Source organism: Girardinichthys multiradiatus, chromosome 1 (genome assembly GCF_021462225.1).
Source record: "Girardinichthys multiradiatus isolate DD_20200921_A chromosome 1, DD_fGirMul_XY1, whole genome shotgun sequence".
Classification (NCBI taxonomy): Eukaryota; Metazoa; Chordata; class Actinopteri; order Cyprinodontiformes; family Goodeidae; genus Girardinichthys; species Girardinichthys multiradiatus.
In genome coordinates this window covers 17,653,577-17,680,648 of record NC_061794.1, presented here as the reverse complement: position 1 = coordinate 17,680,648, position 27,072 = coordinate 17,653,577, and the positions used below count along the sequence as shown (strand labels likewise).

The following is a 27,072-nucleotide window of genomic DNA, read 5'->3' as shown; positions in this document are numbered from 1 at the left end:
ATAACACACTAACGTTCTCTTCTTGATTCCTGCAGTGTCTGTGTGCCTTGTAGAAACTGTCTGTAGAACACTGATAAGATCAGATGTCCCCTCTTTTCCTCCTCTCTTTCTCCCATATGTTGCCACATTTCTTATTTGTTTTTATCAGCTGTTTACTACTCTAACTCCTATATTTCATGTTCTCACTGAAGTCTTGTTTATAGCTAATCATTCCCAGTCTTATAATGTAATATGTGGTTATTGTGTCCAGAAATCATAAAAGACATCAGACTAGTCAAGTTTCTATCTGTTCATTGGCTTTCATTACTCCTAATACTGCTTAATCAGTAATAATCTCATAAATAACCTGTGGATCTGAGTAACTGGTTAGGGATTTTTATTATTATTATTACTATCAATATTACTATTATACACCACAGTGTGGACAGATGTAATCCATAGATAATATTTGATCAGTGTTTTTCTGGATACTGTAACTGCGTCAGTACTGTTTTAAAGCTGCCTCTAGCAGCTCATTCCTCTCTCTTGTTCTGCTTTGTGTTGACTCACTGCTTCCTCTGCTGTCTGGCTGTGTGAACTGCATGTTGATAACACCAAGGGGTCACTCTGGCTGACCTCACTGAGAAGAAGAAAGGAAAGTTTGGCTGGTTCTCTCAGTCCACAGAGACACAGGGTAAATGGATTTGTGTGCACTTGGGCACAGGAGTGTCAGGAAGATTTTAACCATCCCCTGTTCATGTTCATGAGGACATTTCATCTTCGTCCTGAAGAGCTTCCTTGCATTGATGGGTTTGGCTTGCTAGATGCTTTTTGCACTCCCTTCCTTTATGCTTTCTTACTGTGTATGGTCCCTGTCATCACCATCGCCTCTAAAATTATTTCATTTAACACTTATTCTAGTTTAAAAAATTATATATTTCAGCAAAAAGTTAATTTAATTAATTAAATTAAAGTAATTATAAACCACCGAGGAAGAAAATCCTCCAAAGACTAATAGAAAATTTAATACTTTTATAAACATTGTACATACACTACTGCATATGTACCATTAAAGGCTAATTTTAGCAGTAATATTTGCTCTGAGTGCACATTCAAAGGTGTAAAAAGTCTTAATAGGTTCAGCAGTGATTGCAGTAACATCATTTGAAACTGAAAAATTTACCCCGGCTATTTTCTTTCCTGTTGAAGTCAAACACACAGTTTACATATTTGAACTGCAGGTTTTATTGATTTCCCCATTTTGAAGATTGTCTAAGAGATAATGGGCCACTGATTGTGGTCTTTTAGCAAAAAGATATTTTTTACGTGGGATTATTATACATGGGTATAAATGTGTAAATGGTAAAATGGTAAATGGCCTGTAGTTGTATAGCGATTTATCAAGTCCCCAGAGATCCCAAAGCTATTCACGCTACATTCAGTCACCCACCCATTCATACACACATTCACACACTGACAGTGTAGGGTGGTATATCCTTTGTGAAGTTGCCCCAGAATTTAACTTTTAATTTGGCTGAAATATATCAGCAAATTATATTTTGCTTGCATTGGATCAGAAGTAGTTGTAAAGATTGCTCATCATTTCACCATCATCATATTGAACTTGTTCTCCATTTCTCCTCTGTAAAGATTATTTTTCCTGCATGTACGATTCATCCCATTTTTTATTTAATGAATGTTTTGACAATTTGTATATTAAAACCAACACTTACTGCAGTACAGACATGGCTACGTGTCATACAGAGCATCATATTTCAGCAGCACACTCCACTTATTACTACTTAGCTTCAGCAGCAAGTATTTTATTTTTCTGAGTAACAATGTTTAGATTCTGAATTTACAGCGAATGAGTTTGAAGATGAAAATGTACTAAACCGTATTTAACATCTTGCATTCCTTGTGACTTTCTCCGAGCAGACCCCTTTAAACCATTATTTTGCAATACTTGCCTTATGCTCTGATGTAATTCCAGGGATTAGTGATCAGCCCAAACTGTAACAAACTGATATGTAATAGCTTATTTTGATAATTATAGCATTCTATACTTTCAATTCTAAGTTAGATACACTTGTTTTCACTCTTTTAATGAGGTCCCCTTCAGTTTAGTCAGTTTTTCAGGTAATTGACAACCATCAGACACAATAATGGCTCTGCATACTGCACATATTCCTGTAATTTCTTTACTTTTCTTCAAATTATGTGGTTCTAATTAGTCTTTTGGGATTATAAGGTAAAAAAAGGAAATTTCATACAATAATTCTTTTTTTACTTTTTCTGTGCTTTTTATGTTGGGTTCTGAAAAAGTCATGGATCTATGTTTTGATAGTTAGTTTCTGAAAGAAATTGACATGTTTTATTTGACTAAGTCATATTTGCTAAAATAGGGCAATTATGCTATGAGGCTAAGGACATGTAAAACCTGTAAATGCTTTCGTTCACTTATTTTCTTTCGTTTGTGTCTCTGTGTGTGTGGCTCTGCAGCGAGCATGCCCACGAGTGAGACAGAGTCAGTAAACACAGATAATCATAATGGAGAAGAGGGCAAATCTCCATGCTGTGGACCGCTATGGTGAGTTTGAGATCATACCAAATATCAGTTATGCGAGAGGTTTTTCATCTAGTAAATCACAGCTGTCAGAAACAGCAGTTGCTTTGTAGTGCTTGAAGTAATTGCAATAGTAAACGGCTCACCAAAGTAGCAAGTCGTTAAATGCAGCACTAACATTGGTCTATCGGACATGAAGTCACTGTGACATAAGCAGAAGATTCCACTACCAAATTCAGATTTTAGCGTTCTACATTGTTTCCCACTTTTATTTAAAACATGTCTTGTCTTTTATTTCCACCAGTCAAAAAATATCTAAATCAAAGTGCAGGTTAGTACTGTGCTGTGATGCTGCATGGTAGATATGTGCCTCCTGATGCGATCCAGCTCATCGTGCATGATTAATTTTGGTCACGTATTTCAGTCATTCTGATCCCTGCTGTCTTCATCCGTACATTTCTTCACCCGATGGCACCAGCAATTCAGTGTTGTTCTTGCTGACCTAAAATCCAGCCGTCTGCTCCTGATCACTTTTGATCCACTTGTATTTGCTGTGATAATATTCCTTTATTTCAATAAAAGATTCATTGCATGTGGAGAAGATGATCAAAATGTTTCCTCAGATTTGTATAAAGGTCTAAAAATAAGGTTATTGAAAATATTTCAAACTGACTGTCAGTCGTCAGTGGCGGCGGTGGAACCGTTTCTGCCGCAGGAAGTGCCGGGCAGCCGTGAAATCTGTGACCTTTTATTGGCTCGTCATCATCCTAGTGTTCCTCAACACCCTCACCATTGCATCTGAGCACTACAACCAGCCAGACTGGATAACTGAAGTACAGGGTATGTCTTTTACTTTTACTTTTTCTGTTCTGTTTACTTTCATTATGATAAAACTGAATATATGACAACCATTTCATTTCTACAGAAAGTATTGTCTTCTCTCTTGTCCAGATGTAGCCAACAAGGTTCTTTTGGCCTTGTTCACTCTGGAGATGCTTGTGAAGATGTACAGTTTGGGGCTACAGGCCTACTTCGTGTCGCTGTTTAACCGCTTTGACTGTTTTGTGGTGTGTGGAGGCATTGTGGAGACCATCCTGGTGGAGCTGGCCATCATGTCTCCCCTGGGGATCTCTGTTTTACGCTGTGTACGCCTCCTCAGAATCTTTAAAGTTACACGGTAAGTACATTTAGCATCTGATATTTAGGCTGAAGTCTGCTGCACAAAAAAGAGCAAAAAATTAAATTCCAAAATGGCATATGTAGCTATGAAAAGAGAATCAAATAAGTCTGATTTAAATCTAATACAGTGTTTCTTAAATGTTTCCAGTAATGCCCCTCTGGAATAAAATAAAAACCATAGCTTATAGTATCAATGCATTGTTAATTGGTCAGGCTTCATACTGTCAGCTGCTTAAGTTTAAAGACACAAACAGTTTTTTTTCCATCTACTAACAAATTCACTGTAGAAGAGCAAGGTAATTGTTGTCATGTTTCTTCGTTTTGTTATGCCTTTATTCTGTCTGAATATATGTTGTTACCTGTCTTGATTGAAATTCCTCTGAAAAATGTCTCCAAAACTATGCTGATTTTAGAGAGGGAAGACAGTTGTGATAGTTGATCACTGTGGCCGGACGGAGTAACTTTTGTTTTATCTGACTACAAAACAAAACAGTAGAAATGTTGTTCTTTGCCCAGACGAGATTTTGCAAAGGCCAAGAGGGCCTTAGTCTGAATCCTCTGAGCCCAGCAGTGGGCACTGTCTGTTAGACTGTCTGCTTTAAGGTGCCTCCACCTGTATGGCCCACATTCTTCATGATGGCCTTGGTGTTCATCCTTTGATTCTTTTTCGCTTCTCGCACCATCAGCTGTACCGCTGCAGGCGTCATTTTGACCTCCTACAACTGAGATTTTCAGTGTGGAACGTCTTGCATTTTTATATTGATGCTTTGTCCTTTTACCACTGAAGCTTAAAAACGTTTAGATATGGTTTTGTGTTGTAGTTCTTTTCTTAGTTGTGAGCAGCCACAGCTCCTCACTAAGCTCTTTTACAGCCGTTGTGTTTCTCTGTTAAACACCTTTTTCTTTCATCTTCAGTCACTGGGCATCTCTTAGTAACCTGGTGGCCTCTTTGCTCAACTCCATGAAATCCATCGCCTCGCTGCTGCTGCTACTCTTCCTCTTCATCATTATTTTCTCCCTGCTTGGCATGCAACTGTTTGGGGGCAAATTCAACTTTGATGAGACGGTGACCAAAAGAAGCACGTTTGATAACTTCCCCCAGGCCCTTCTCACTGTGTTTCAGGTTTGTGTTTGCAAGAATCAGAGATGAACTGACGGTTTAATCATCTATGTTGTGATTCATTATGTTTAAGGTATTGCTGTTTGTGGCAAATAAAACATTCAATTTCTGGTAGTAATTACTGGTAATAATACAGTGCAAACATAATCAAATGTTTCAATATTATTCTCTTTTTATTTTTTTTATGTTTTTCACCAGATCCTGACAGGAGAAGACTGGAACACTGTTATGTATGATGGCATCATGGCATATGGTGGTCCGGCATCTTCTGGAATGGTGGTCTGCATTTACTTCATCATTCTCTTCATCTGTGGAAACTGTATCCTACTCATGGCAATAACACATATCATCTCACATCATGTGTACAGCGCCTTGAAAAGCTATTTATACCCATTTAACTTCTCCAATTTAATCATAACCATAAACTTCTGAGTCAGTAAATTATGAGATGGAAGGGAATTGATAAATGGCGGTAAAACAATGTATTACGAATCTGAAAAGTGTGGCATTTGTATTCTGCCTCCTTGCATACATACTTTGTAGAAACACCTTTTGCTGAAAGTTCTTTTATTTTTTTGAAAACATTTTTGTTCACAAATACAAAGAATAGAACACAGAGAGTATAACAACATATGATAGGGGATAGGCTTCTACAATAAATGCATTTAGTAAAAAGAAAAAAACAATCAAGGACATGATAAATTAAATATGTTCAATTATCTACAGAAAAAAAAACAATCAAGGACATGATAAATTAAATATGTTCAATTATCTACAGCATTCATATGTGTTTACAGCTTTTTTGTTTGTGGTATTAGAAAAAGCAGATACATATAGTTTGATTTCTTTGACCAAAACTGGAAAAAAGGTGAAGATTATGAAAATTTACATTTGTGAATATGAAATTTGCCAAATATTATAATTTTATGAATTGCCAGTCTTCTGTTAGTTATAATATTCTTTCCTAGAAAACCAAAAATAATATACTCATGCCTTAGTGAAAATGTAGTATCAATATTAGAAATTATAAGACATTCCTTAAAAAATTTTCTTGTTATATGATAATTCCAATATAAATGACTGATTGTTTCTGGATGCTCTTTGCAAAATTTACAGTTGGGGTCTATTGCTTTAATATATTTAATCATGTATTGATTAGTAGGATAAATTCTGTTTAAAAGCTTAAAAGAAACATGTCTCATTTAGTTATTTATCAAACGTTTCTGATGAAATGTCCACCCTTTTCCCAAAGTAAATCAAGGACAACCTTTTGCTGTAATTTATCATTAGATAAATTTGTCTGACCAGCAGAGGGCGCTGTTGAAAGGCTGGGCTGAAATAAAGGCAGTCACATACTCAGATTAGACTGGAACTTAATGGATAGCATTAACCATCTCAATCAATATCCTCTTGACCCTCTTGACCATCAGTAGTGAAAGTAGTTTTGTACATAGAGCAAAGACAGGAAACTCATCTGAAACGGTAATTTCTTTTGAAATTGAAACCTTTTGGTTTTAGTTGCATTATCAACACATTTTTTTAAAACAAGCATCAGAATATGACAGCCTGTATTCTTATTTCAGAGGTAAATAAAAAATATTTAAACTAAAATAAATAAAGTATGAAAAATTTTGTTCAAGTATACATACTGTTTTACATTTTCTGATAACAGTTGTTTGATTATGTGGATTCCAGTGGATAAAGTGTCTGAAGCCCTTCAGACACTTCATCCACTGGAATGGAAACAATACAACTCCCCCTGGAGTGACTATATGGTTTGGTCACAGAATTTAGTGAAGCACTATGATCATCCCAAGCCAGTACCTGGAACTTGAACCTGAATACTTAAACATTCAGCTCTGGCCAAATGTTTAGGCGTGTTGTCCTGCTAAAATGCCCTGCATGCTTATTTTTCATTCCACTACAGAATTTTGTAATACTTTGTGTTGGTCTGTCACATTAAATCCTAATAAAATACATTGAGATTTGTTGTTGGAATGCACCAAGATATAAATTAGTTTGAATACGTGTGCAAGTGACTGTCAGACACAGCGAACAAATAGCTTTTTGCACCTGACGAAGCTTATTTTGCTGAATTGATTTATTTTGACAAAGCTCGGGGAGGGTTTTTATTTGATGTTATAATGTTGGTAAATGTTTTTACTTTAACTCACGTGATCAGACATCCTGCTGAACGTGTTCTTGGCCATTGCTGTTGACAACCTGGCTGACGCAGAGAGCCTCAACACGGCACAGAAAGAGGAAGAAGAGGCAAAAAAGAGAAAGAATAGTGCTAAGTACGGCCGACAAAACCTTTATTTGAACTATTTTACTTTATCGGTTCTACAATGAATTTTCATCCTGCAGAAAAAATGCATTGTCTGTCTTGTTACTTACTTTGAGCTTTACGTGTTGCCAACAGGGACATAAATTCAGAGAACAGAGTTGAAACAACAGAAGACGGTGAAACAAAGGTGAGACACAAAGTAGATTTAACCCTCAGAAATGATCAATTACCAAATCATCACACTACTCTATTAAAGCTTGCATTTTTTTTCAATTTTGTCTCAAGAAATATAAATTTTTTTGAATGCTATATGTTTTCCCCTTATTTAGATGCCGAAGGAGGCCTTGCTAGAGGGAGACAAAGAGTCATATCCTGCCATCAACTCACCGGGTGAATTACATTGTTTTACAGATGAGTTTTGAATGAGTTTAAAAATAAATGTGGACAAAATGCAGGTATTTAAACCACAAAATGTCTGGACTTTTATCAGGCAAAACCATTTTGAAATCAGAACACAGTTTTCAATGGCCAACCTCAGCAGATGCATGATGAATTATTTTTGTCTTCATATTACTGTGCGATTTCAAATGGTACTAGTCACCAGGTTCCCAAATGTTACTTTAATCAACTTAGACAGAAAATCCATTCATAGTTTTTTTATTTGCTTTTAAAGAGTTACCCACTGGTATAGCTTGAACAAGTAATTTCTATTATACCTCTTTGCAATAAAGCATTAGAAATACATATGATAATAGAAGAAGCAAACAGAAAATATAATGAAATTAATACTTGTGAGGAAAAGAAATGGAGAAAGAGACAAAAATTAATTATTAGTGTGAATGCAGTAGGCATTCACACTTATAGTGTTCCTGTTTCTCTTTATTCTTTATTATTATTATTATTATTATTATTATTATTATTATTCTAGTTCTAATTAATGTACCATAATTTAACAATAATTTATTTAAAAAAAAAGAAGGTAAAACATAAAAAAATAATCTGAATAAATTATAATAATATTCTGCAAACAGTAGGCAATATTATAATATTGAGCAACTGTTTTACAGGTGGTGATGATGTAGATGATGATGGTAACGAGAGTCTCCCTGAAGCCCCCCCAGGGCCCCGACCCCAGCGGCTCTCTGAACTCACCATGAAAGAGAAGACCCCACCCATTCCAGAGGGCAGTGCGTTTTTCATCTTCAGCAGCACCAACCCGTGAGTTTGGTGTTGTTATTAAAACAGATACCAGCCGGTTTCTCAGTTCAGAGACAGAAGTCATAAAAATAGCTGAAAAAACTAATTTCACATGCAACAGAGAAAAAGAAACCCTTAAATGTAACCAGCCTCTGCCCCTCCTACACTCCTGCCCCTCTGCTTCTATAGCTTTCGCGTGTTCTGCCATAAACTCATCAACCATCAAATCTTCACCAACCTGATCCTGGTCTTCATCATGCTCAGCTCTGTTTCCCTGGCTGCCGAGGACCCCATCCGCAACTTCTCTGCTCGCAACATTGTACGTATAACAGGAATCTATATGAGGCTGCTTTACTCTTGTGCACATTATAGCAAAGTTTAATTTACAAGCTGTAGCCAAACATCAGTCTTTTTCACAGAGGACGTTTCCACACATCATGGTAGGAGAAGCACAGTTGGGGATGAAACCTATTCTTGGGTGTCAAATACAGCTGACTTCCTTATGCTGACGTAATGTAAATGCTTCAGTAGAGAAGAACCAGTCATTAACTTGTTAGAGTTACACTTTGACAGGCCTATGGCAAAAATTATGTATAACTTCTCAATGTACATGCATAAATAAAACAATTCATATGATCAGATTTCTCATCACTTATACGTCTAAATAATTGAATTAGTTTCCATTTACTACCTAAGAAATGTTTGTTTATTAGACTGACTGATTTCACTTCTGTATTTCAAACAGTGGCATGATATGGGGTACTTTGTATTTCTATAAACCACAGCAAGCTGCACTTGGTAATAGTGAATGTGGTTAGATCCCAATGATCAGCTGAATCTTCAGGAAAAGATTAGCAGATAAATATTGAAGCAGTGGCATTAAAATATTAACAATTACAGCTGCACAATATATGAAACTGCAAATTTGTCCAATATTAAAATTGCAAAGGTCTGCCATCAGGCGTATCACACTTTTCATGCCAACGTTAAAAATATATCTAGTATATAGCTGGAGCCTCAGAGCTGTACCAGAAGTGGTATAGTGTAAATATTTTGACAGATTTAAAAACAAGGACTTTCAATAGGATCCTGAAATAGAGGCCAGTACAGGGAGGGCAGAAGAAGCAGGATAGGACCTTACAGGTATTATTAGTTGGTTCAACCATAACAGGCTGTCTGAGGAACTGTCATGTCTGTGATATTGGGTTTGTGACATGAACATATTATAAACAACATTGAGTTTCTGTGCAGTGCATTGGAAAAACACACTCTCTCAATAGACCAGAGGTTGTGCTAGACTTTTTCGTTGTCAGCCATTTTGACTGACGGGGTCAAACAAATCCTGTCATAATCTATTTTTACCCGTCACTTTATTTTTTTTAATGATAATAATTAAAAATTCAAAAGCATTTATTTTCATTCATTTTAAATAATTTTCAGTCCGAACAAGCTGAACAGAGAATCCACATCAACCACATGAATACATGTAGCTTTTTCTCCACAGGGACAAAATACACTAATTGTGGTCCAAGTAACTACATATTTCAATTAAATTAAATGATTGCAATTAAAATATGAACAGATCACCTGTTGTGGCCTGAACACAGTCTCATAACTTCCTCCTTTCCACATAGACCTGGATAGCGCAGCCGCTTGTGTATAATCAAATGTCTTCAGTGGGATTGCTGCAGAGGCTTTTGTCATGAAATTTTGGACTTTTGCCTTGGACAGACGATTTCTCGTGGTTGTTTTAAATGCCTGGAAGCTTAATTCGCGCTCTGCCACACTAGAGACTGGACGTCAGCCAAAGTCTTGAAATTTCTCCAATTGTCATCAAGACTCTCCAAATGAGGGGTTTCCTGATCCAGCAAGCTCTTGCTTCAGGAGGAAACTCGCCACCAAGTGGTCAGGTGGTGAATTACAAACTGTCAAAATGACTCATGGCCTTCAGATTTTTCTGTCTCCTTTTAAAAACAAATGGTCAAAACCAGAAAATATTTGGTTAACACGACCCCTGGTATAGACCCTTCCTCCCAACAGTAACTCCAGGCAAGAACTGTAAATCAAAAAGCTAAATCCAAACTTTATCCTTTAAACCATGATTAAAGTGATTGATAACAAAACAGCTTTTACATTCAGATGTTACCCAGTGCAGCTTCTCTCCATCGAGATTTGTTTCTGTTTATATTGGTTTAAACTACATTATCTCAGAGCTAGAAATATTTTATACACCACTTTGTGTGTTGACCTGCAATGATTTGAACTTGTGCATTGCTTTTTGCAGATACTTGGTTATTTTGACTATGCTTTCACGGCAATCTTTACTGTTGAGATCCTGTTGAAGGTAAATGTCCTGTGTGTGCTGTGCTGTGCTTTGTTGGGTAGAGCTTCAGTAACCCTGTGTGCTTATGTCACTCTGATTCCCTTCTCAGATCCTAGGCTATGCAGACTATGTCTTCACTAGTATGTTTACATTTGAGATCCTTATTAAGGTAAACAACGGCGACTGTTGTGCTGCCTTGACAGCACTTCTGAGCTTGCTGCTCGTGTCCTTCGTCCCGTTGTTTTTAATGTTAGGAAAGAATGGCTGCCTTCTGGTTTTGTTGTCCCAAAACTACAACCTGGAAATTACGTGTTTTATGTCCATTTTCTTTTTCTTGTCTTCCTAATCATCTCCAGCCACAGCGCTGCCCACAATCATTGGCACCCCTGATGAAGATGTGTACAAAAACTAAATTCTTGTAATGGTGACACCAAGACACAGCTCTTTGCTGCTGTTTTAGAGATTCCTTTACCTTCCTTAGATCATTCTCACTGTGGTAGCTAGATTAGTTTGCTTTTCTTGTCCCATTTCCAGTTTTTTGCTTTTCAATTTTAGGACAGAATTGCTCTGACTGTAGGACAAGTTTAACCAAGTAGGAAAAATGTACAAATGTATTAAAATCAAACCACATCTATAGTATGTATGTTTCATAGTATGTTCTCTTGTCTTTCCTTTGCAGAATAGCTGAGAAAAAAACTTTTTCTCTGTTTTTTGCTGCATCATATTTATATTTCAGGGAATTATAGCTGGAATTAAAGGTTGTTAGACACTCTTTTAAGCTTGAACAATAAAGTGTAATACCAAAAATATTTCAGCTACATTTATTTTACAAGAATTGTTGTGGGAGTGACTAATTGTCCCACCGTTGATTTAATAAAAAAGAAGAAATATGCACTAAAATTAAAGACTGGATTAAAAATATATATTAATAGTAATATCTAAATAAATTAATTTATTTTGAGGGATTTTACGCCTGTCCAGGGTGTACCCTGCCTCTCGTCTATAGACTGCTAGAGATAGGCACCAGCTCCCCTGCGACCCACTGTGGACTAAGCGGTAGAAAATGACTGACTGACTGACTGACAGGGGTTTTACATCTTCATCAGGAGTGCCAGTCTCCGGAGTAAAACTACCTATTTGGTAATTTGGTAATTCACAAACATTACAGCTTTTTAAGGGTAAGAAAGTAAAAAAAAATATTTGATGTATGAAGAGGATTTTCAGCTTTTTGTCACATTAGGATTTTTTGTAAGTACATCTGTAACAGTTTTAAACAGTTGTTCTTACATTTTTTATTTAATTTCAAAGAGTTTTTACAATTTCCTAATTTTTTGGACTTTTTTGTGTGAAAAGGAAGTATCACTGGGTACATTCCCCTACTGCCTGACTAAATGTTGCAGTCACAAATAGGATATTTTTCTGGGTGATATTTCTCCAAAAAAATAAGCTAAACGATTTAAAATTCAGAAATAATTACGATGAGCGCAATTACTGTTCAGTCCTTTCCCCTATCCTGTTGCCAGCTGCATGTCTGCACCAGGTAAATCTCCTGTGTGTAAAGGCTTTAGATAAAAAGTCTGTCAGAGGATGTTCGGGTCTGTTTGTTACAGTCTTAGTCTTAACTTGTGTAGTGAGTGAATGTAAGGACTCGTCATGTGTCAATATTTTGCATTGTTTATAGTGCACATGTGTCTGTCAGAGTGTGTGTGTGCCGAGCTGCACATGCATGCTTATCTGTATGTACTCATAGTAATGCCATTTGTTTAGGATTGTAGAAAAAGCTTGGTCTAGTTTGAGATTCTCACTGTAGGATAACCTGCTAAAAAATACTACATAAAATATTAACAAAATCTTGAAACAAAATGGATAACGTGATCTAATTGGTTTAATGGAAAAGAGAAATGCTGCTGCAAAAAATTTATGTTGACGTAAGAAAAAATCTAGAATAACTACAGTTTTTCCATTCTCCCCTTTTATAGAGTAGCACAAGTTGAAGAAGCTCATATTAGAAGATTAATTAGTTAGGCCATCTGCACAGGTAACCAGCCTGCAGAGGATTGCTTAAAAGGCATGGGTCACAGCTTGCAAACTGTTCGTTTAAAACAGCGTGACCTTAATGAGAGTGAAAGATGGTAGTCCTGTAAATGCCAAATTGACTGAAGTTATATAACACATTTATAGTCATTCCACCACTCATAGCGCTTTTACACTGTGAGTCTCTTTCACTCAGCTGTTACAATCATACACTGATACGCAGATCAGTAGGCAAAGCCGGGGTTGAGAACTTTCCCAAGGGCACTTTAACATGTGATGTGGAGAATCCCCCAGATGACTACTCTTCCCACTGATCCACAGCTGCCCTGATCATCACACTAAAAAAAGCAATTGCCCCTTACAGAAATCCTACGTTTTAGTTTTATTTTTGTCACAACAAATGTTTCAGATCATCAAACTAATTTTAATGTCAAACAAAGATAACCTGAGTAGATACAAAATGCAGTTTACAAATGACAATTAATGGAAATAAGTTATGCAAACCAACCTGGCTCTGTTAAAAAAAGGAATGTTTAGGGGGTGCACCCAGGCCCGTTGACAGGGGCGGACTAATGGGTCTGTTGTCCCCGGCCTAGGAAAGGGTGGGGACAAGCCTGGGGGTCATGCCAGGCTTTAAACAGGTGGAGAAATCCCAGTCACCAATGCAGCTCTTTCAAAAATTATGTGGGTCCTCATTAAAAAAAGAAAAACTTGACATCATCAGAGCATTATAGCAGAACATTTCAGCAGCTTCAAAACTGTAACTTTTAAAAGCATTGGTATGCCTTGATTGTTGTACCTGGCCCAAGCTTATGTGTAAACCATGACTTGTCAGTTCATAATAAATGCTGAAAGCCAGGGATGCTCGGTGACAAAAATCATTCAGTTTCACATGCAGTTCGAAATAAAAGCTAACAACATGATTGTGTATTATATTTTGAATGTGCTCAGAAACCAAAACAAAATTTAACCAACAGCAAAAAATGTGAAAATAAAACATATTTTAAAATCATTACCTTATTGTGTCTTAAGTGTTAGTTTTAAAAAATTAGCCTGAGTCTGCTTTTTGTTTGTGAGTGTAGGATTTTGTGTGATATTCTTCTCTTACTTGTTTAGATGACGGCATTCGGAGCGTTCCTGCATAAAGGGGCGTTCTGCAGGAGCTACTTCAACCTATTAGACTTGCTGGTTGTCGGCGTGTCTCTTGTGTCCTTCGGCATTCAGTACGTATCATCCCATCTCTCCTCAGTTGTACGGATTTCTTTTGTCCCTTGGTAAAATAAAAATTGTTTGCTCAATAATCAATAGAGAAGGTTTGACATAAATAGCCTGAGTTCTAGCTAAAGCTATTTTTTGACTGTTATGACAAAAGTTGGATGAGATTATGAAAAGGATCATGAAAAGGTTACTTGATAGACCAAATAGTATTTTAGACCATCTCAATTTGTCGCATTGAGACAAAATGTAAGTTTCTAAAAACTTACATTTTTAGACTGCAATTAGAAAAATGCAAATGGCCCCCGGACCGCAATTTGGACTCCCTTGTCTACAGCAATTTAAGTTGATCCGCTGGTGTGTTTTTACTGCCCTCCTCAGGTCCTCTGCTATCTCAGTGGTGAAGATTCTCCGTGTTTTGCGAGTTCTTCGTCCTCTGAGGGCTATCAACAGAGCCAAGGGACTTAAGGTAAAACATATAGGCCTCATGTTTGAATGTTTCTCTACATGAATGTCGCTGGTTCTCCCTGGAAATTTGGTTTCTCTGTGAATGCCAGTGGCTTTGTTTCTGATGCAGCTCTGTGTATTTGAACTGACAGTTTATAACTACATCCCTCTGCAGCATGTGGTGCAGTGTGTATTTGTGGCCATCAGGACCATCGGCAACATCATGATTGTCACCACTCTCCTGCAATTCATGTTTGCTTGTATCGGAGTGCAGCTCTTCAAGGTACAAGAGCACAAAGCCATACATATGAATGATAGTAGTATTATAATATTTTACATATAACCCCATTGTTATACCTCATCTTTTTTAGGGTAAATTCTATCGATGCACAGATGATGCAAAGTCCAGCCCAGATGAGTGCAGGTGAGTTCTTCTAATTTTTTTCTGGTTTCCAATTTTTGACATCAGGCATAGTTGCAGGAGTGTGCAAAGGTCTGAAGTAGTGCTAATGTTAATATATTTTGCTTCCAATGAACCAGACTTCATCCATAGGTCTCCAGTAAAAAGCCAAAAGTTTCAGGTCTCAGGTCTTTTTTTGTGATTAGTCCTCTGCTTTTCTATTCTCCAATTTGTTTTTATGCACACCTGCACTTGTTGTGGCAAACAGGTAAAAGGACTGGACAGGAAATGTGTGGAAAAGCAGCCAAAGTTTAAAGAAGTACTTTGAAAGACCTTTTTTATCAAGAAAATTGTGAAAGATTTCAAGAAAGTCTTGCTGCCTGTAAACATAATATAAAGAACGGGGAGTAGTTTAAACATTTGTGCAGTGTTGCACTTTTATATTGTGTATCTAAAGATAATTTTTAATCTAGGGGAACATACATTCTTTACAACAATGGGGACACAGCACTGCCCATGGTGAAGGAGAGGATCTGGCACAACAGCGACTTCAACTTTGACAACGTCCTCATGGCCATGATGGCCTTGTTCACTGTCTCCACCTTTGAGGGATGGCCCACGTGAGTTTTGGTCTGCTTCAATTAATCACTGTCATTTGAAAAACCTAAGTAAAGTAATATTAACACCTCTATCAAATCCCATTGTGCTTTTTAATGTGAAACAAAGATAGCTGATATATAGTGTTGTAACTGGGTCCTGTGTGTCCCCACAGTCTGCTTTACAAGGCCATCGACTCTAATAGGGAGAACATGGGCCCCATCTACAACTACCGCATTGAGATCTCCATCTTCTTCATCATCTACATCATCATCATCGCCTTCTTCATGATGAACATCTTTGTTGGTTTCGTCATTGTTACCTTTCAGGAGCAGGGAGAGAAGGAGTACAAGAACTGCGAGCTGGACAAGAACCAGGTCGGTGGCTGTTAAAGAAGATTGGCTTTAGAAGAATCCATAAATCTTTTATAGTTTTCACTTATGAGTCTTTCTGTTTCTTTGTTCCTTTGTTTTACCCACAACACCGCTACAGCGTCAGTGTGTGGAGTATGCACTAAAAGCTCGCCCTCTGCGCCGCTACATTCCCAAAAATCCCTACCAGTACAGGTTCTGGTATGTGGTCAACTCCACTGGCTTTGAATACGTCATGTTTGTCCTAATCGTTCTCAACACTTTGTGTCTGGCTATTCAAGTAAGTTCTCCTGTTAGGATTTATCATCTTAATTTAAAACACTTAAACAGTGCCTTGCACAAGTATTGAATTTCCTCACATTTTTCAACCACAAACACAACTGTCTTTATTGGGATTTTATTGTGATAGATCACCACAAAGTAACGCATTGTGAAGTAAAAAGGAAAAGGTTACATGGTTTTCAAAGCATTTTAAAATTCACATCTGAAAAGTGTGGCTACGTGTGTATTCAGCCCAGGTTAGTGTGACATAATGAAATCTGTTGGAGTTGGAGTATGTCTACCAGCAGCTTTTTTACATCTTAGAACAAAAATATCAGTATTTTTACTAGACCATTTTAACAGATAAATATGCTTTTATTTAACCCTTTTCTTTTTGGCTCTGGCTGTAAATTTAGAGTCATTATCCTGCTGGAAGGTGAACATCTGCTACGAGATTTTCTTTCAGGATTGCCCTGTATTTAGCTCTATCCATCTTCTCAGCGATTCTGCAGCTTCATGTCCCTGCTGAGGAAAAGCATCCCACAGCATAATCCTGCAAACACCTTGGGGGTATTGTATTTAGGGTGAAGTGCAAGTTTTATTTTTATACCAGGCTGAGCATTTTGCGTGACTTCAACGTTTAATTTTGGTATCATTTTAGCACCCTATTGCACTTGTTTCAAACATGAAGGACACAAGACATGTGTCAGGCCATCGTCTAAACCCCCTACATATTGCAAACTATAAATAGAGATTTTTATGCTTGTTTTTAAACAGTTGCTTTTTTCTTGGCACTCCACCACAAAGGCCAAACTAGTGGAATGCGCACATAATGTCCTACTAACAGATTACCCCCCTAAGCTGTGGAACTCCACAGCTCCTCCAGAGTAACCATGGGGCTCTTGGCTGTTTCTTTGAATAATGCTCTCCTTGTAACCAGTCATTTTACATAGTCTAACCATGTCTTGGTTGGTTTCCATTTTTATATGATAAATCAAACTTGGTTTGTGAATTGTTCAAAGTTTGGATATTTTTTATAACCTAACCCTGCCTTAAAACTCTTCACAGTGCTGTGGTCCTTGGTCTTCATTTGTTTGCTGATGTTCTTTAACAAACCTCTGAGGCCTTCACAGAACACCTGTATTTATTCATTGATTCAGTCATCTTCTATACCGCTTATTCCATAGTGGGTCACGGGGGAGCTGTTGTTGCCTATTTTCAGCAGTCTATGGGCGATTGGTTGCCAATAGATCGCAGGGCAACACAGAGACATACAGGACAAACAACCATGCACACACTCATTCACACCTAAGGGCAACTTGGAGAGACCAATTAACCTAAGAGTCATGTTTTTGGACTGTGGGAGGAAGCTGGAGTACCTGGTTGAGAACCCATGCATGCAGGGGGAGAACATGCAAACTCCATGCAGAAAGACCCCCGGCTGGAAGTCGAACCTAGGACCTTCTTGCTGCAAGGCAACAGTGCTGCGAACTGCGCCACTGTATTTATACTCAGATTAAATTACCCATAGGTAGTGGACTATTGTTTATCACTTAGTTGACTACTGAAGGTAATTGCTTACACTGGAGTTTAGTCAGGGGATTCAATTAAAAAGGTGTGAATCTAAAAACATGCTACACTTTGTGCAATTTGTAAAAACTTCAAACTATCTGTCCTTTTCCTTCAAAGTTCTGTGCTAGTTTGTGTTCATCAGTTACATACAATCTCAGTAAAATACATTAAAGTTTGTGGTTGTAGCAATGACAAAAATAAATACTTTTAATGATCTTCTTCCCTCTCCTCAGCACCATGGCCAGTCACATCTGTTTAACTATGCCATGGACATCCTCAACATGGTCTTCACAGGTGTTTTCACTGTGGAGATGATCCTGAAGCTCATTGCTTTCAAGCCCAGAGTAAGTGTCTTATCTTGTCCCCTCTGCTTTCTCCTTTTAGGGCCCTTTTTATATTTACCCCCCTACAGTCCTACTAACAGTCCTCACTTTGCCTATTCCTCGTACCTCATGCTGCCTCCCCTTGTTCCCTCCCCTCTCTCCCTGCTGGCTGTGTACGTCAACATATTCAGGGCTATGTCGGGGACCCCTGGAACATCTTCGATGCACTAGTGGTGATCGGCAGTGTAGTTGACATCATACTCAGCCAGGTAGAAAGACGTCAGAATGTACAGCTCTGTCAGTCCCTCTTCCTGCTCCTCCAGATGTTACTGCTCTTCTCCTTTTAATCCTTCCTTGGCATCTTTCCTTTTTCCTTTCCTTTTGTTCCTGTCCTATCTTTGTGTGGGCCAGTCTGTAAACATAAAGGCTTTTTGATAGGACAAAATCTTTACCAGCACATAAATATGCAGATACCTGCAGACAACTAAGAAGACTGATTAGGAGTTTGACCGTTGTAAAAAGCAAATGTATCTATCTTTCTAAAAAAAAAAGTTTAGAAATGTTCTGAAATGAAACACAAACTTAACTCTGTAATTTGTTTGAACCTATATTTAATGTTCTTGCCACCATGTTGTACATCTGCCCTGGTGTACAAAGACACGCCGTTTAAAGTAAACAATGCTCCAACATTGCCGTTCTGTGGTTTTCATCTCCAGTTAGGCCACACTGCCACCGATATTGTTTGGCTTCTCATGAGCATCACAGCTTGGGGACTCCAAATATATTCCAAATAAAGGCATTTGCTGTGGAGTTTATGCAAGTGCTACCTCACCGCTGCATGCTGAATGCTTGGAATGCCTAAGATGGCGGTGAACATGCTCCTGTCTTCTGAAACTTTCAGCTAATAACTATTTAAGCACATAGGGTCACTAGTGGACTGTGCTAAAAGCATTGAACTTTCAGCCCGCTGCTCAGACAATATTTAAGGAACAAATAAATGAGGTTGTGAGTTCTCAAAGCAACCCGTGGTGAAATGATTTGCGCAAACTAGCACCGTCTCCAGCAATGTGACTGGAATATTGCCCTCAAAACTAAAATGAAGTCACGAATCTCTGGTATCCGACAGCAGGAGAACACACATGTTGGTCTTTGCAGCCAACAAAAAGAACATCTGCCTTTGAGGGTAACCATTGTAAAACGCGTGTAAAACCAGTCGGCGAGACGTGATCCTCTACTGAAAATCAAGTGGGTGGAGCCCCGCTTCAGTTGCTGGTTGGGGGCGGGACTCAGGAAACATTGCTAGATGCAGTGTAACTATGACCTTGTGGAAGTCGACAATGAAGAGACGAAAGGTGACAAGAGTCTCTCTTTATTCAACTCAACTTCCAGCTCTCTACACAAAAAGTCTGGGGAATTTAACAACTTAGTTTCTCCTCCTTCCTCACATGCGTAACTTCCACTCCTCTTCACCTTCACAATAAAGGCTACTTTCTGGTGTGAAACCTCAAAGTAAGTGTACACCACACATGCCCCCCTGAACACACAAAATGTCAAACAACAAATCAGTGCACTGCATGTGAAACAACATCAAAAATACAAAACAAACACCAAAAAGAAAAGAATTGCAACACCCTAACGATAACGACTAGGAAGTCTAATAACACGGCCGCTACGGCTGAACTTCACACCCACTGGGTGTGAGAGCAAGGGGAACTCCCCACCCCGACTGCCACGAACAGGCTGACTCAAGGGAGACAACCCAATCTGAGGGGGAACTACCTTGACGGCAGGCAAAAAAGCAGGGGGACGGCCACTGCGGGGAGGCTCGGCCAACTCTACCGTCTGGCATGTGCGCAGGCTTCAAAGGGTCCACCGAAACCTTCTCAGAAGCATTCCCCAACTTCACCAAAAAATCCTTAGGCTCACGTTCCAAAACCCGAAATGGGCTGTCGTAAGAAGGCTGGAGCCACAAATGGTGCGCATCATGGCGAATAAAAACATACTCAGCAAACATAAGGTCCTTGGGCACAAACAACCGTGGAAGGCAGTGATGCGCTGCCAACAGGTTGAAAAATCTAGCCTCCCCTGTGAGGACCGCCCGGCTCCGTATAGGAACCTCACAACCTCCAGGACCAACTCAGGTGAAGAAGACCGCAGGTCCTCCTTAGGGGCTGAACGCAAGCCCAACAGAACCCAAGGCAGGCGATCCATCCAGCTATTATCCACTAGTGAAGCTCTTAAAGCAGTCTTCATGGTATGGTGGAAAGGCCATTGGCCTGCGGGTGGTAGGTGGCGGTACGATGGAGTTTAACCCCAAGGCTCTCTGCAACCGCAGTCCACAATTCAGACATAAACTGGGGGCCCCTGTCGGAGGTCAAGTCCAATGGCACACCAAAACACGACACCCAGGAGGAGATAAACGCCCGAGCGACGTCAGCTGAAGTAGTTGATGATAGAGGACATTCTTCTCGCCACTGAATAGTCCTATCCACCATAGTTAGGAGATAGGTGAAACCTCTGGATGGAGGAAGTGGACCCACCTAGTCCACATGCACATGCTCAAACTTCCCCTGCGGAATAGGAAACTGCTCCAGTGGAGCCCTAGTGTGTCGTTGCACCTTGGCATGCTGGCAAGCCACACAGGAAGCTGCCCAGGCTCGAACATCCCTACGGAGGCCTCGCAACACAAACTTTGCCCCCACCAGCTTAACCGAAGCGTTAACTCCAGGGTGTGCAAGGGAATGAACTGCATCAAAAACCCGCCAATGCCAGCCATTAGGAACCAAAAGACGAGGCACAAAGTCAAGACATCACACAGAAGAGTCACCCCGCTCTCGTGAGAAGACACCTCTTCCAGACGCAAACAGGACTCGGCTGTTTTAAAAGCCAAAATCGCCGGATCCGTCAGCTGGTCTGCGGCCATTGCGAGGTAATCCATGCCCAAATGCACAGCAGCAACCTGTGCTCGGGACAGACAATCAGCCACAAGATTATTCTTGCCAGCCACATGCTGAATGTCTGTGGCGAACTCCGGAATAGCAGACAAATGCCGCTGTTGCCGTGCCGACCACGGTTGTGAAACCTTCGCCATAGCAAAAATGAGAGGCTTATGGTCAACAAAAGCGGTAAAGTCTCGGCCCTCCAACATAAACCGAAAATGGCGTGTGGCCAGTAGTTCCCTGTCAAAGGTACTTTACTTCCGCTCAGCATCTCTGTTTCCAGCTAAAAAAAGCGAGGGGCTGCCAGGCCCCATCCACCCATTGTTCACACATCGCCCCCACCGCATAATCAGAGGCATCGGTAGTCAGGGCCACAGAAGCCATAGGAGATGGGTGGACCAAAAGCGGGGACAAAATTTAGCCGGGTTGACAATCAGGCCCTGCTCACTGAGCCACACAAACAACTCCCGGAGGTGCACCAGGTGTTCTGCCGCGGAAGGACTAGCCACCAGGACATAATCCAAATAGACGAACAAGAACGGCATACCCTGCAGTACTGAGTCCATGAGTCGCTGGAACATCTGCGCAGCACCTTTAAGGCCGAAAGGCATCCATAAAAACTAGAAAAGACCGAAAGAGGTGACAACTGCTGACTTGGGTACATCTAGCTGATGGACAGGAACCTGATGGTACAATGCCAAGGCGTTCCATGTTAGCAAACTCCTCCTTAGCTATTGCTAAGTTAGTGGCATCTAGGCGGTGTGCCCACGCAAAAACCGACGGACCCACCGTAGAAATACAATGCGCTACCCCATGTTTAGCTATGGTAGCAGAAAAAGAGCAGGAAACTCATCCAACAAACGCTGAAACTCATCGCCCATGGCCAGCATGTTAGCAAGAGGCCAATGGCCAGGACCCCCAAATGTACAGGGATAGGTGTCAAAAGTCACAGCATCAATTAAGCAGCCGTTAGCAACATCCACCAACAACCTGAAAGCACACATAAAATCAGCACCTAGCACACAGATGCTACTACAAAGTCCCAATTAAACTGACGTTTCATTGAAACATATAGTTGAAATACTAGGTCTCGTCAGTCGTTATCCCACGGAGATGGAACTGTGCCTCCACATGCTGGAACCATGGCTCCGGATCGTGCTGCCAGAACTCTGGAAGCTTGACCACGGCCGCAAAAACCGCAGATGAGGCGACGGCAGGTGCTGAAACTACAGCCGAAGGAGGAGGAGACACCTGGAAAGATGCAGTGGCGTCATCCGGTGAGTTCTCGCCAACATGTTCAAATGTCTGGGGTCACCGATGTGGAAGTCGACAATGAAGAGATGAAAGGTGACAAGAGTCTCTCTTTGTTCAACTCAACTTCCAGCTCTCTATACAAAAAGTCTGGGGAACTTAACAACCCTTTAGTTTCTCCTCCTTCCTCACATGCGTAACTTCCACTCCTCCTCACCTTCACAATAAAGGCCACTTTCTGGTGTGAAACCTCAAAGTAAGTGTACATCACAACCTCACAATTAAACAGCTTTTGAAACGTAAAACATTAATTTAGAGCCAAAAAACAGCTGAATTAATTTTTTGAATTTTGACTCTTTGTGGATGCATTAGAACCCCAAATGGAAGTATAAAAATGGTCAAAAAGGTGAATTCTGCATAATAGGTCCCCTTTAGCTGAACTTTTAGAAGGGAGGCAATTATACTTCCAAATAGGGCCAGGATTGGGCAGGATTGCTTATTTTACCTTACTAATCTAAATCATCATGTGAAAATCATATGAAAACTGTCTTTTACTCAGCTTATCTCTTTGTAGTATAAGGTTGGCTTGCTAATCGGAAATATTTAAGTGTGACCACAATTGAACAAAAGATTGACAACAAAGAATCTCATAAAGCAAAAATTGGAACATATGCTTTTGCAAATCTACACTAATTAGTTTTTTTCAAATCTCCAAACACATGAAATGTGACATGAAAAGCAAAAGGTATTTTATCCATTCCATCTGCAGACTAAAGGTTCAAATAAAGCAACAATTTACAGATTTAAGTTTACGAGCTTTTATTTTGTTAATAAAACATTTTTTCAATGCTAATATTGCATTATTTAAGGGACATTAATTACCAAATATCTGCTGGCTAATTTTGAGTTTGCTGTAAGATCATGAGACTAAATTAAACCATGTTGAGCTTACTGTATTTAATTTCTTACTGGAATATTAACAAGTGCTGAAAATAATTGGCAGGCTATAAAGTGAATAGGCCTGTGCTTCCACAAACTCCGGCAGGAGGCCTCTGACTTTCATCCTCCAGTTTTATCAAAGCTCAACTTGTTGATGTACTTTCTATCTGTCCAACTGTTTTTCTTTCTTACCTTTTCTTCCTACTTGCCCTTTGTCTCTCTCTATCCTCTTCTCTGTGTCTCTGTTGCCTGTGCTTGCAGAACTATTTTGCTGATGCATGGAACACGTTTGATGCCTTAATTGTTGTGGGTAGCGTGGTTGACATTGCCATCACTGAGATCAATGTAAGTAACCATTTCTCACACGTCTTCTCTGTGTCGTTCCCAGCAGGAGCGTCTTGCTTTAGCGTCAGAGTTGCATTCAAGAGCATAATTTTCTTCTTTTTTATTGGATTTTCCTAAAAGTAGCAACAGATGTTGAAAACATTCTTATAGATATGCACTTCAGTTCATTTTAAAAACAGAGGTGATAAGGGGTTGGCACATCTGTCCATGTTGTTTACTGTCCAAGTCTTCATTTAAACAGTTGTCTTTGAATGCAGCTGAGCTAAACTGTATTACATGAGATCATGATTCTTGTTTCCGTTCTCTTCACAAAGCTATAATCTTCAGCACAGCTTCTGCAAGGTCGCTCCATGTCCTTGTTTGTGTCTCCTGTTAACCCTGGTTTTATGTCTCGGCTTGTTCATGACTAAATGTTGGTTTGTCCTGAATGAATGCTTGGGTAACACATTGTAAACCGTCAGCAGCCAATCTTTAGTGTAAAAAGCAACACAGGATAAATTCTCCAGAAAGAAATGTTAGAAGTGAATGTTTCATGAGAGCATGCCTGCATTTTACGATAGATACAGCATGGTTAGTTAATGATCAAAAGTAAGGATGTAATTAAGGTCTCGGTTAAGACTCACTGACATTTTTACTCTACCAGTTGTTTTCACTAACAGGTTTTGATATGCATGTGTCTTATCCACTGCCTTGCTAAAGAATTCACACCCCATGAACTTTTTCACCTTTTGTCACATTACAACCTCAAACTTCAGTCTATTTTAAATGTATTTTACATAATAAACCAATTGAAAGTAGGGTATAATTGTGAATTAGAAAGAAAATGTTACATGGTTTCCAAATTGTATTAGGAATACAAATCTGAAAAAGCGTTGTGAGGACATGTGGTCATCCCACTGAGTCAGCACTTTGCAGAACCATCCTTCGCTGCAACTTCCATTCTATTCCATTGCAGCTCTGGTTGTATATTTAGGTTTTTATGTCCTGTTAGCAAGCAAACCCAGTCTCAAGTGCTTTGCAGCCTTTAACGGGTTATTTATCCAGGCTTGCCCTGTATCTAGCTCTATCTATCTTTTTTTACCAACTATGACCAGCCTCCTTGTCCATGATGAAGAAAAACATCCCCCCATCATGATGCAGCCACCACCACGCCTCATCATGGGAATGGTGAATTCTTGGTACAGTCTTAGTTTTCTGGCACACATAGTGACAGAAAAGATAGATTTTAGTTTCATCTGACTAGAGCTTCTTCTTCCACACTCTTGTTGTGTCCCCTACATGGACTGTTGTAAACTGCAGAGGGTTTTTTTTCAAAAAAGACTTTCCTTAGGTAACTGCGCCATAAATAATTTGTTAAAAAACTAAGCAAAAAAAAACAAAACAATGCATCTTTTAATTTATAGTTATACTTTGTGTTTGTCTAAAATTCCAATGTAACACACTCAAGCATATAATGACAATATGTGAAAAAGTTCAAGGGGAATGAATATTTTTACATGGCACTGTTACGTATTTGGTGTTACTCCTGATGTGGTAAAGTTTTTGCATGAGAAACTTTCAGGTAAATTGTAAAAGTTTTCTGTAATGTATGTAAACAAATGATGTAAAACACAAAGGTAGCGTGAAAATGTGAAGAATGGTTTGAAGCTGTGCAGCTGCAACTCGGATTAACTTTAGACTTCTGGTTTCAAGTCGGCAGCCATTCCTGTTGTCAAGGTGATAGAGGATCCAGGGGTAAGAATAAGCCCCACCTCTTTTACTCAAGAACCTCATCCCTCTGTTATCATCTGAAAGCAAAAGCATCTACATCGTGCTGTTGTGACACTTTTGTCAATAGATTGGCTAAATGAATAGGATGCTTTTTGTTTTTGTACCAGAATTTGTTGTAAATATTTAAGAAAGCATACAGGTTTGTGTTTGAACTGTTGGTATTTGTCAGAGTCTTGTTTTGGGTCTCTCTGATCTGTTGCATTTTGGTATAAGTTTCAGTTTGGCCCTGTTTTTCCATGGCATGGCACATTGGATAGCACTGAGGTGGTTTTTGTCATGCAACCCAAATGTTTGAATGTAGTCTTTAAAGTAAGATTGCCAACCATTTCTGTTTATGTTTGACACGGTTATCTACTTAGCCAGGCTAAGCTCCATATTCGTGTCTTATCTAGTTCTTTTGTTAGGGTTTATTTAGCCTGTTTTGTGGAGCATTCTGTTTGTTTATCAGTCATCAGAAGTTGTATGTATTCTCATTCAGGTCTATTAACGCCATGGGGTGTTATTCTCAGTAAGACTGCATGCAGGTTGGTTATTGTCATAAAGCAGGACTGTGATTTTTTAACAGGATTTGGATCCACCTCTATGTTGGTTTTCAGCTAATTTAATTTAATTTATGGGTATTGAATGGATGCACGCATGACTGACTGCATGAATGAAAGAGTAACACTGAGCCCCAAATACTCGTCGTATTGTTTGTTTATTTGTATCTTGGTTATTCTTCGCATCCAGAATACAGAGGACAGCGCTCGCATCTCCATCACCTTCTTCCGCCTGTTCAGGGTGATGCGACTGGTCAAACTCCTGAGCAGAGGGGAAGGAATCAGGACTCTGCTGTGGACCTTCATCAAGTCTTTCCAGGTAAAAACACATTAGCAATCTTTCTTCTGGTTGTGGTCGTTTATCATTCTAAAATGTTTCACACCATTAAGCAAATTTCACACCACAGATAATGTGAGCAAATACAAAAAGCAGTTCTCAAATGATGATTTCGTTTACATATATTTCTAAAACAGCGGTCTATTATCTGTGTATGGTCTAGAGAATGTAGACCCTTACATTTACTCTGAGATTTCTAAAAGGCTGCCAGTATTTCCATATTCTGTATGTTCCATTACAGACAGGGTTAGGAGCTCAAATTATGAAGAACAGAACAACTTTCTAGTAATTTGTTCTTGCTCTCTCAGCGCCTGCACCTTAGACATGTCTCTGCACGTTATAGAAAATTCAGCTTCCTTAAAATTGCTTCTTACATCAAAATCTGACTTCATTTTTAAACACCTCACTGTTATTGAAAATAGCTAACTTCCAATCTTCTCTCAGCATCAGCATCCACACTGAAGAGTGTTGGAGTTACTGCCACCTGGCTGTATTTAGTATTGTGCTGAGTGATCGGAAAAAGATTGGACTTTTGAGTTACCGAAATGCTGGTCGCTGGTCTGCTTAAAATCAACCACTCCAACCCATTTTTCAGTGCTCCTCAGACTGGCAGTCATATTTAGCTCTACAAAAAATGTAACACTCTCTGAATGTGGACTTTTTTCTATATTAGTGTTTTTATGACAATTTCACCAAATGCCTTGAGACTGGATTCAAGTTAGCAGTTACTTTTATGTCCAGCCTCAAGAAATACCTCAGCAATTTGTGTCTCTGAACTCATCATTAGATTACAATTTTATCTGTTTAATATTTTAATTTAACTGTATTAACTTTGCTCTGTTTAATTCTAAAAAAAAAAACTGGAGAAAAGAGATTCAGGAATACTTTTCTTTTTCATTCCCTTTCAGGCTCTTCCCTACGTTGCCCTCCTGATAGCCATGCTGTTCTTCATCTATGCTGTAATCGGGATGCAGGTAATATTGCCTCACATGTAGATAGATGTTTACTGAAACTTTCTGATACTCTGCATGGCTTGTGTGTTCTAAGCACCCTGTTTGTTGGTGAATTTTTCAAATCTTAC

At 39.2% G+C, this 27,072-nt stretch overlaps 1 protein-coding gene across 1 annotated transcript in view; it reads left to right on the top strand.

Annotated features, from left to right (window-relative positions):
• The window catches only part of cacna1db (calcium channel, voltage-dependent, L type, alpha 1D subunit, b), a 114,165-nt gene that overhangs the window by 65,853 nt on the left and 21,240 nt on the right, over window positions 1-27,072 (top strand). The window contains exons 10-34 of the mRNA XM_047367138.1: window positions 599-673; window positions 2,482-2,569; window positions 2,850-2,876; window positions 3,225-3,385; window positions 3,497-3,722; window positions 4,640-4,847; window positions 5,043-5,163; window positions 7,027-7,141; window positions 7,267-7,318; window positions 7,461-7,521; window positions 8,199-8,349; window positions 8,518-8,647; window positions 10,613-10,672; window positions 13,802-13,908; window positions 14,282-14,369; window positions 14,523-14,630; window positions 14,719-14,771; window positions 15,221-15,367; window positions 15,520-15,721; window positions 15,837-15,995; window positions 17,782-17,892; window positions 18,063-18,140; window positions 23,262-23,345; window positions 25,845-25,973; window positions 26,900-26,965. Of these exons, the coding sequence (XP_047223094.1) occupies window positions 599-673; window positions 2,482-2,569; window positions 2,850-2,876; window positions 3,225-3,385; window positions 3,497-3,722; window positions 4,640-4,847; window positions 5,043-5,163; window positions 7,027-7,141; window positions 7,267-7,318; window positions 7,461-7,521; window positions 8,199-8,349; window positions 8,518-8,647; window positions 10,613-10,672; window positions 13,802-13,908; window positions 14,282-14,369; window positions 14,523-14,630; window positions 14,719-14,771; window positions 15,221-15,367; window positions 15,520-15,721; window positions 15,837-15,995; window positions 17,782-17,892; window positions 18,063-18,140; window positions 23,262-23,345; window positions 25,845-25,973; window positions 26,900-26,965 (2,807 nt within the window). The remainder of the gene's footprint in view (window positions 1-598; window positions 674-2,481; window positions 2,570-2,849; window positions 2,877-3,224; window positions 3,386-3,496; window positions 3,723-4,639; window positions 4,848-5,042; window positions 5,164-7,026; window positions 7,142-7,266; window positions 7,319-7,460; window positions 7,522-8,198; window positions 8,350-8,517; window positions 8,648-10,612; window positions 10,673-13,801; window positions 13,909-14,281; window positions 14,370-14,522; window positions 14,631-14,718; window positions 14,772-15,220; window positions 15,368-15,519; window positions 15,722-15,836; window positions 15,996-17,781; window positions 17,893-18,062; window positions 18,141-23,261; window positions 23,346-25,844; window positions 25,974-26,899; window positions 26,966-27,072) is intronic.